At 54.9% G+C, this 10,224-nt stretch overlaps 1 protein-coding gene and 1 non-coding gene across 2 annotated transcripts; both read right to left on the bottom strand.

Annotated features, from left to right (window-relative positions):
- Positions 1–6,983: 6,983 nt before the first annotated feature.
- RPL13 (ribosomal protein L13) lies at positions 6,984–9,280 on the bottom strand. The gene is made up of 6 exons (XM_059045955.2): positions 9,178–9,280; positions 8,879–8,999; positions 8,614–8,755; positions 8,240–8,413; positions 7,700–7,756; positions 6,984–7,167 (listed from the first exon to the last, which is right to left on the bottom strand). The coding sequence occupies exons 2-6, from the start codon at positions 8,980–8,982 to the stop codon at positions 7,009–7,011; spliced, it is 636 nt and encodes a 211-aa protein (XP_058901938.1). The 5' UTR covers positions 8,983–8,999; positions 9,178–9,280; the 3' UTR covers positions 6,984–7,008.
- Positions 8,473–8,552, bottom strand: LOC131745700 (small nucleolar RNA MBII-202). The gene has a single exon (XR_009332431.1). It is a non-coding gene; the product is annotated as a small nucleolar RNA MBII-202 (small nucleolar RNA).
- Positions 9,281–10,224: the final 944 nt, after the last annotated feature.

The raw sequence follows: 10,224 nt of genomic DNA, 5'->3' as shown, positions 1-10,224 counted from the left end.
CACCTGTCCTGGGAAAGGGATGGTTCCATTTCCCAAAACTGACGTCAACTGTGAGATTTGGTGGCTTTCATGTGGTTCACTGTGCCTTTTACCATTTAATAAAATTCAGTTTATTAATGATATAAACTTTCAATCCCAGTTTCTTACACATTCAGTCTACGAAGTTTAATATTCTGTTTATTCATCACTTTTAAAGTCTTTGATTCACGTTTGATTCCATTTATAAACCTAGACAAGCTCCTATAAACATGTTTAATTGTATTAATACATTCACTCCATTTGACTTTCTTTTTAGCTCCTACAGTTGACTCACAGAACAAACAGAAACTTGTACATCTAGCAAATTACACTTGTGAAGCTGGAGCCCCCAAAGCTCTCTGAGCTGGTCCAATATTGTATGTACCCAGTAAGATTTCAACTTTAAATCACACGTTGAAATCAATTTCTCAATCACATGTTTTAAATTGGTTTTACAAGGCTGACCCCTCAGATGTCCATAATCCCTCATCCCAAGCTCTTGGAAACAACTGTGTTTAGGAATTCGGAGTTTACCCATTTCCACAGCTACTGTAATGCCCAGTGGGGAATGCACAGCAGCTACCACCAGACAACACACATGACTGTTTCTGCCTTCAGATGTTGGAATACTCACTCTGAGACAAAAATTATTATAAATTTTCCCTATACGAAAAAGAAAAAAAAATCCCATTTGTAATAGCATCAAAAACAATAAAAACACCCTGGAATAAATTTAATCAAGAAGGTGAAAGACCTGTACACTGAAAACTATGAGGCACTGATGAAAGAAATTGAAGACACAAATAAATGGAGAGGTATCCCATGTTCATAAATCATAAGAATTCATATTGTTAAAATGTCTATACTACCCAAAGCCATCTATAGATTCAATGCAATCCCCATCAAAATTCCAATGGCATTTTTCACAGAAATATATATTTTTTAAAAAAGCCTAAAACTTGTTTGGAACCACAAAAGACCTTGAATAGCAAAAACAATGCTAAGAAAGGAGATCAAAGCTGGAGGCATCACACGGCCTGATTTCAAACTATATTACAAAGCTACAGTAATCAAAACAGTATGGTGTTTGCCTAAAAACAGATACATAGACCAACAAAGAGAATGCAGAGCCCAGAAATAAACCCCTGCCTATCTGGTCAACTAACATTTGACAAGGGAGCCAAGAATATTCAATGGAGAAAAGACGGTCTCTTCAATAAATGGTGTTGGGAAAACTGGACAGCTACATGCAAAAGAATGAAACTGGACTGCTATCTTACACCACACCATTTTGAGTTAACAAAAGTTAACTCAAAATGAATTAAAGCCTTAAACGTAAGACCTGAAGGCACAAAACCCTGAAAAGGAAACAGAGAAAAAGCTCCTTGACATTAGTCTCAGCAATGGCTTTTTGGATATGACACCAAAAGCACAAGCAACAAAAGCAAAAAGAAATGAGTGGGACTGCATACAACTGTAAAGTTTCTGCACAACAAAAGAAACCATTAACAAAATGAAAATGAAACCTACAGAAGGGAGAAAATATTTGCAAACCATTCATCTGATAAGGGGTTAGTATCCAAAATATATAAGGAACTCATACAACTCAATAGCAAAAAAAGAGCAAATAACCCAATTAAAAAGTGGGCAGAGGACCTGACTAGACATTTTCCGAAAGAAGACATACAGGTGGTAACCAGGGACATGAAAAGGTGCTCAACATCACTAATAATCAGGGAAATGCACATCAAAACCACAGTGAGATATCCCCTCACACCTGTCAGAATAGCTATTATCAAAAAGACAAGAAAAAACAAGTGTTGGTGAGGAGGTGGAGAAAAAGGAACCTTTGTGCACTGTTGGTGGGAATGTAAATTGGTGCAGCCACTATGGAAACAGTATGGAGTTTCCTCAAGAAATTAAAAATAGAACTACCATATGATCCAGCAATTCCTTCCACTCCTGGGTATTTATCCAAAAGAAATGAAATCACCCTCAAAGGGACATCTGCACTCCCACATCCACAGCAGCACTATTCACAATAGCCAAGACATGGAAGCAACCTAAGTGTCCATCAGTGGACGATGGATAAAGAGGATTGTCTCTCCCTCCTCGCCCACCCCCACCCTCTCTCTCTCTCTCTCTCTCTCTCTCTCTCTCTCTCTCTCTCTCTCTCTCTCTCACACACACACACACACACACACACACACACACACACACGCAGAGGAATAGCATTCAGCATAGAAAAGAAAGAAATCCTGCCATTTCTAGAACACGGATGAACCTAGAGAGCATTATGCTCAGCGAAATAAGCCACACAGAAAAAGACGCTCTGTTCTCACTGTATGATCTCAGTTACATGCGGAATCTAAAAAGCCAAACTCATAAAAACAGGCAGTAGAGGGTGGTGGCCAGGGACTGTGGGGGAGGGGAAACGGGGAGGTGTTGTTCAAATGGCAGAAATTTCCAGTCGTGAGTAAGCTCTGGGATCTGATGTATAGCACGGTGACTGCAGCTCACAATACCGTGTGTATAGCTGAAAGCTGCTCAGAGAGTAATCTTATTTCTCATCACCACACACAAAGAAGAGGTGATTATGGGAGGTGATGCTGGTGGTAACTAGCCTCGTTGTGGGAATTGTCCCAAAATGTGTAATTGTATCAAATCATCACATCACACGCCTTAAACTCACACATATTACCTGCCAGTTGCGTCTCAGTAAAGCTGGGGAAGAAGCTGCAGATTTGCTGTCAGCGCGGAACGGGGTCCTGTGAGCGCCTGGTTTGGGGCGCCCCCTAGTGGAAGCCAGCGTCCTGCCACCTCGCGCTCTGTGCAGCGTTGCGTGTAGGGGTGGACGGAGCTCCTGAGGGACCCTAGGCCCTGGACTCCAGGAGGTGGCCGCCCCCCCAGAGCCGGCAGGGCTGGGAGGGAGAGTCGGTCATAACTGGTCCACATCACAGCTCCGCATGCCTGGTATGAGCTCCAGGAGGGGGTCCGGCTTGCTGAAGAGGTCCCGCAGGAGGGGCAGAGGGTGTGCTTGGCAAGCGCTGGGGTCCAGGCTCTGCCACTTCCTGGCTGTGAGGGCAGAGCCCTCCCTAAGAGCAACGCCCTCCCCTCGGGAGCGTCCCTGGCTCCCCAGCGCCCAGCTCCCAGCCCGCCCCCCACCCGCCCCACCCCCGCTTCAGTCTCCATCCCGGGGAGGCAACAGGCAACGCCCGGTCAGACCCCTGCTCTGTGCCCCGACCCCATGTGAGGAGCCAGCAGGACCGGAACCGAGCTCAGATCCAGTTCCTCCACTGTCTGGACGGGGACCTCCCTCAGTGCCCGTCATAGGGAGCTGAGGATGCGCTGACGGCAGCGACACATACGGGACCCTGGCAGCAGCACGACCGCCTGGACGGGCCGCCCCACCCACGGCTCTGAGCGCGTCCCAGTTCTCAGCCACCTGTCTCCCTGTGGACAGAGTGTAGCTCTGTCTACACCTCCTGACAGGAGGGAAAGCTGGGCCCCCGGGGGGCGCCCCTCACCTTGTCATCCAGCTTCCTGGCACGGAGGGAGAGCGCCCCATCGCCGCTGCTCCCAGAGACGTCCCCGACTATCACCTGGGCGGCGGGAGAGCGCCAAGGCTCCAGGCTGGTCAGGAGGGGCCTGACCCCACCCTTCCCTGCCCGGCTGCAGCCCAGCCTCGGGGACGTGTCTGGACGCCCCGGCCTCTGGACGCCCCGGCCTCGGCGAGGAAGGGGCGGGGGTCTGCAGGGGGCGGGGCTGGTGGAAGGCGGGGCCTCACCGTGATGGGGGACTTGCTGGCGTTCCTGCTGAACTTCAGCAACAGTGCTCGGGTCACCTTCTTCCGAGCCACGATCTGGAAGTCAGAGGCTCAGGGAGGGGTCCGCACCTGCTCCCGTGAGGACCCGAATCCCGCCCTGGGTCTCCCTGTCTCCTCCCCAACGCCCCCACTCACTCTCGGTGGCCTGGTTCCCCAAACCTACCTCCCAGGGCACCACGCCCTCGGCGCCTGGCAGCGGCCAGACCGTGGCCCTCTCGCTCCACCAGGCCCTCAGCTCAGCGCACCTCACCGCCTCCTGGGCCCTCCCACCGCCCACGCAACAGGTGAGGAAAGGGAGGCTCGGGAGGAGGGAGGCCGCCCAGAGACACGTTGGTGAGCGGTGAGCGCGTGTGCGACCTGCGGCAGGAGCCGCGCCCCGGGAACCCATCAACCTCCATGCAGCAGGCCGAGGACAGCGCATCCCCTACCACAGCCCAAGGCCAGCGAGCGAGCGGCCATGGGGGTTCCCAGCCCCATCCAGGACCCCCGGGCTGCTCCCTCCCCGGGGTCTCAGCCCCCTGCCCAGGCCTCCCCCACCTCTCACCAGGCCCCCCGGGGCTGCATTCCCCATTGGGCTGTGAGCCCCTGACTGGGCTGAGAGTTGACCCGGGAATGCTGTGTACAGCCAGCAACACCGGCTCACCAGGGGCAGCTCTCAGACTGGTCTGCAAACAAGACAGAGGACCACCACCCTCGTGGCTGCTGGAGGACCAGGGACTTCGTATGTGTGGGGACTCTCCCCGTTCCACCAGCCAGCGAAGACAGAGTCCTCAGCTACCGTGGTGGGTGATGGCAGCGCTGACCCCCTTCGCCCTGCTCCACACCGGCTCCTGTCTGACAAGCTGAGACAGAGGGGACAGAGGACCGCCCCCTCCCCCCACAACAGGATGTGCCTGGCTAACAGCTCCGAGCACACAGGAACATTCTGTGCAGAAGACAAACCCATCCCAGGTGGGGGAAGCAGAGGCCAAAAAGGGCCACGTGCCAGGCCCCCCAGATTCTCCCATTTGAAGACTCACTTCTGGGCTCTCCTATTAGGAGTAATAGGATAGTCGGTTTAGCTGGTTTGACAAGTGACCGTGCTTCCTGTGAGCCCCTCAGCTCCCACGGAGGTGGCCTTGTCACGGTCCCCGTTTCCCAGATGAGGAAGTAGAGGTTCAAGCAGAGGTCAGGGACGTGCTCAAGGGTGCACCACTGAAATCTGAAGCCAGGGTCCTAGCGTTTGGCCACTGACAGTAGCGCCGCTGACGGCCCCACAGACCTGGCAGTCCTGAGGGGGCCTTTCCATAATCTAAAGTTTACGTGTATGTCCCGATGTGTGTCCATACATGTATGTGTGTCCATGGATCTGCACCCACACATGCATGCATGTTTGTCCGTGCATGTGTGTTCCTGTGTGTTGTCCTCTTCCATGCTCATGAGGGCAGGTAAGAGGCCAACACTGGGTAGAACCCTTCCCTGTTTCACGTGGGGCTGTGCCCTGCCTAAATCTTGGTCCTCTTATCTGATGGAAGGCTCTACCCTGCCAGCTCTGACCCAGGCAGCGCTGGGAAATGAGTCACACAGGCTTCACGTTGGGTAAAAGGAGTCGGACACAAATGAGAACACGCTGTGTGATTCATGGACATGAAATTCTAGAACAGGCAAAACTACTGGGGGAGGGGATTGAGAGGAGCAGGGGACCTGCTGGATGACAAAATTGTCCTGTGTGATGTGGGTGATGGTCAGGTGTATACAACTGTCTAAGCCCATCAAACCCAACCCTCAAGGTCTACACATCTTACTGTACGTAAATTACACCTCAATAAAAAAGCACCCCCAGGGCACTCACGAGAATCTAACGTGTGACACATCGAGTGTTTGGCCCAGAGCCTGCGCTAAGCAGTCTGGCTGGTGGCTGGTGGCAAGAGCTCCCGTTACACTGACCACGGTAGCGCTAATTGGGAATGACCTCACCAGAGGATGATGCAGTGTCCCTCAGGTTGCACCTGGACCTCAGACTAATCACTGCCATGGGGAGAGACACGGGAAGGGCTCCCTTATGATATGGAAGTGAAAAACAGCAAGCTGCAGAACAGTATATGCCGTTTGTTTTTAAAAGTGTATCTACAGAGAAGAAACTGTGTTCCTTTGCTCAGTGAAAGCATAAGTCTCTCCAGAAGGATGTAACAAGCCTGAGGACAGGGCATGAGGGAGATATATGGTCCAGGGTGTACCTGTTATACTTTCTGAATTTACACCTATATGAATGTATTACCCAGTTCAAAATTACTTTAAGTAAAAAATTTTTAAGAGAAGGAGCTATGGAGTCAGAGAACCTGGTACAGTCTGTGTAATCACGCTGTCCCCGGCCACCACTGCCATCGCACCGGCCGCCAGGACCGGCTGAGGTCTCCATGCTGTCCTCCTCCCTCACCATGTAACTTGAATATTAAACAAAAATTATTTCTAACTACCCAGACCAATGCTAGTCTCCTACAAATGCCCCAGCACCCCCCCTGGTGGCCACTGCAGGCACTGGGGGTGACACCAGCACACATACTTTCGTTATCTGTCCAGGAGATGCACCTACAACCCACCAACAGTTCTGCCCAGGTGGACACTAGCACAGTGGACCCTGGCCCTGCACAGCCGACGCAGAGGCCTCTCTGCCCCCCATCCTGGGAGCACCTCCGCCAGGGCTCCGACAGACGGGCAGCTACCCTGCCCTCGGGTAGCTTAACTCCTTGCCTGTCCGGAGGCAGCCCCCCACGTGCCCTCTCTCACAGATGGCTCATCAGGCTCCAACCCCCAGGCCTCCACACCAGCTGACCTTTCTACGCGTCATGATTTCCACATATACAAAGTGAACATGGATGTCAAATCAGCACTTTATAAGCTTCGTTTTACAGATGAGAATAGTGGTTTAACAGTTCTCCAAATTGCCTGAGGTAGCCGTTACCGAACGCACAGCACCTGCGGGGCTGGAAGGTTCCGACAAGGAAACGCACTAAGCACAAGGCTCCCAGGCCGCGCACCTGCTTTCCTCGCGGCGGGCCCACTCTGACGAGGGCCAAGGACGGGCCCCGGGTTCCCCTCAAAGAGGAAGCTCCCCAGGCCCCAGTTCCTCACACAATGAAGGTCACACGAACACTGCAGGTTTACCACAAGTTGCCAACAGCAGTTTATTTTTTCTTTTCAACATCCTGTTCTGCAGCTTCCTTGGCCCTTTTTGCCCGGATGCCAAAGAGCCGGGCGTTGGCACGGGCCATGCGGAGACTGGCGAACGCCTTGAAGTTCTTCTCTTCCTCTGTGATGACTCTGGCTTTCTCCTTCTTGTAGACCTGGAAGGGAGCACAGGCCCAGAGCAGCTGTCAGCAAACTGAGAGGCCTTGGAGGGGCATCTGCCCACCCCAAAAAGGCTACATGGAGATCACCAAAAGGTTATAACCCCCTGTGGATTTAAAACAACCCCAAGTCATGTGAAGGGTGGGCGGGACCCTGTGCTTGGACAGGACCTGGAGGAGGAGGCTCAGGCCCACGCCCCGCTCACAGGAGCCTCAAGGGCCTGCTCGATTGCCACTCAGGTTACAGGATCACCAGACACGCCAGAGCTGCCTACAGCCTGGCCTTTCCAAACAGCGAGGAGAGAAAAAGGACCCAACAGAGGGCGTGGTGACAAGCGGGTCCACAAAGCTTCCCTCAAGGAGTCCATCTGTTAAGATGCAGGAGGCTCCCCCCAGGGTGGAAGGAAGGAAGGTCTTTTCCACAAACTTGTAAATCTCAACATGGGCCACCCCCAGCTGCCAGGCTGATTCCCTCCAACCCAACCTCCGCCCTGTCATTCAGTTGCTCCCTCCTAACAGGCCCACTTACGTTCCGTATGGGCATGACTGGTCCAGTCAGCTGGGTGGCCAATTTGAGCTCTTCAGCCTGTTTGCAGTGAGAAGGGAGTTAGGTGGGTTCAGCTCATCTCCCCAAGCCTGTAACCCCTGGCTGGGTGCCCCCGTCTGCCGATGGCTTCCATCAGTCTAGCTGATGGCAGGCACAGGCAGATGAAAGAGTCACCCACGTGTGAAGCAGAGACACAGGTAGAACAACTCTCAAAGCCCACCTTTGTGTTAACTTCACACAAAGGTCAGGAACAGGAAAAACACCTTCCCAATTTCAAAACAGCTGGCCCCAAGTCCCACGGCTCTTGCCCACAGTGAATCTCGGCAGTTCTAGAGATTAGTTTGTGGATTCTCAGAGGCTTTCTTCTAGTTATCTACCAACTCTCTACTACCCCGCATGAAGACCCAGTTTTGGGGGGATAAAAAGCCACAGACAAATACGTTTTCCTCTCAGCCCAGCTAAACCCACAATGAGACCTCCACGCCCACACCTGGCTGGGCACAGAGGGACCCCGGTACTCACAGAGCTGTCTCCCTTCTTGGGGGCCGAGGGCTTCCTGGGGAAGAGGATGAGCTTGGAGCGGTACTCCTTGAGCCGCTGCACGTTGGCCTGCAGGGACTCCGTGCACTTGTTCCGCCGCCTCGGGTCCACCGAGATCCCAATGGTCCGGGCCACTTTTTTGTGGATGCCGGCCACCTGCCCCGAGACAGACACAGATGAAGCCCCAAGGGCTCCCCAGTCCCCACCCCCTGCCTGGAGAGCCCAGCCGTCAGATGGAAAAGGGTTCAAGTGCACTTTCATCACAGCGGTGCAGCGATTCCGGAGAATGTCATCACTTGGCTGTGGGCCACGAGAGACAACCCGTGGGACTCAGGACGCGGGCTGGCGACACTCACCCTCAGCTCCTCCAGGCTGAAGCCCCTGCCGGCGCGCACCTTGGTGTGGTACCTGACCGTGGGGCATCTCACCACCGGCCGGAGCGGGCCGGACGCGGGGCGCGGGGCGATACGGCGCGCCTTGGCCTGCCGGGCCTTGCGTCTGCGCAGACAGAAGCCGAGCGGCGGTCACCGGGCGCCCCTCCCGCAGCGGGCCGGGCGCGAGTCCCGGCCGCCCTCCGCGCGCGGGGAGAGAAGGGGGCGCGCGCGCTCCGGGACGGCTCACCTGCGGATCTTGCGCGCCGGCTGGTTAAACCACGTGGCCACGCGCCGCTGCCAGTCCTTGTGGAAGTGGGGCTTCAGGATCATACCATTCCGGCTGGGCGCCATGGCTGAGGCCGACTGGCCTGGGGAGCGGGGAGGACGCGGAGAGAGTTAGGGCCCGGGCGCGGTGGCCCGCCGGCGCGCGCGCACAGAGCCCGGGCCACGGCCCGACGCTGACAGCGGCGGGCGGACCCCGGGGACAGCAGATGGGGCTGGATGGTGTCGGATAGCAGCGATGGCGCCGCGCTCGAGTGTACTCACCTCCTCCGAGGGTTCACGGCCGCGAAAAAGAAAGGGTACCGCAGAGGATCCTGGGATGGTACTGGGCCCGGCCAATCAGAAGCGACGGAGCGTTCTGACCAATCAGAGCCAGGACCGCCCAGTGACGTGAAGGCTACCTCCCCCAGGCGGCCCTCGCTACACGAACAGATAGGGCGCCGCGTGTCCCGTGCTACGCGAGTCCCGCGCCCCCGGCCCCGCGGACGGTCTGGGTGCCGCGAAGCCCGGGCCGGCCGGCCTGCTCTTGCACCACGGTAGGCCCCGCCCTCCATGTCCTGGTCTGCGGCCCCTACCACCACGTGGAGCCTGCTTGCCCTCCCTGTGGGCGGAGCGCACACTTAGGAGCGGGCCTTCCAGAGCGCCCTGCGCGTGTCGCACGGAGGTCTGCGGTCGGGCCGTTGGTGGCGAGTACCTGTCAGCGAGTGCGGAACTAAGAACCGCGTGGCTGATCGCGGCTGTCCCGCGCCCCTCTGTGCACACTGCCACCCGCCCAGATGAGCGTCGTAAAAACACCAAGTAGCCAGGCCACCTGGGCTCTGGCGCTTCCTGTTCCCGGGACAGCCTGGGACGACGCCAACACATCCTGCCATCTGTAAGCCTTGACACCCAGCGACCCCTTTCCTTTCCCAGCCTCACCCCAGTCACCAGGCTTCCTCCCCTGAAACCTAATCAACGTTTTATGAATTTCATGACACAAAATAAGAAATTTGGAGGCCTGTGTCCTACACTGAGTAAACAGGTAGCTGATACTGATGCTGATAGCTTTCTGCCCTATTGAGACACCCTCGGGTATTAGAAAAATCAGGTTGGGACTCACTGAGGAATTACAGGGTTATGGTTGGGGAGACCAGAACATGTGAAAGGGCAGAGGAGGTTTTTTAACACGTAAGTGCCAAGGCTGTGTGGAAGGTTGGAGTCCTGCCGCCTAATAGGTACCCGCTCAGCTCTGAAGCAAGGGCGGTCTCAGTCCTGCTTGGCTGATAGTTGTTAGCAAATGCAAGAAAGCACTTGTCGGTAAACTCAGGAAGT

Source organism: Kogia breviceps, chromosome 18 (genome assembly GCF_026419965.1).
Source record: "Kogia breviceps isolate mKogBre1 chromosome 18, mKogBre1 haplotype 1, whole genome shotgun sequence".
Lineage (NCBI taxonomy): Eukaryota > Metazoa > Chordata > Mammalia > Artiodactyla > Physeteridae > Kogia > Kogia breviceps.
The sequence above is the reverse complement of the archived record's forward strand: the minus strand, read 5'-3'. Positions and strand labels throughout refer to the sequence as shown.

Coding starts and splice junctions, on each gene's coding strand:
- RPL13 (XM_059045955.2), bottom strand. CDS start 8,982: ATGGCGCCCAGCCGGAATGGTATGATCCTGAAGCCCCACTTCCACAAG. Junction 7,757..8,239: donor CCAAGAAGGGAGACAGCTCT/GTGAGTACCGGG, acceptor CACTGCAAACAG/GCTGAAGAGCTCAAATTGGC. Junction 7,168..7,699: donor CAGTCATGCCCATACGGAAC/GTAAGTGGGCCT, acceptor GCTCCCTTCCAG/GTCTACAAGAAGGAGAAAGC.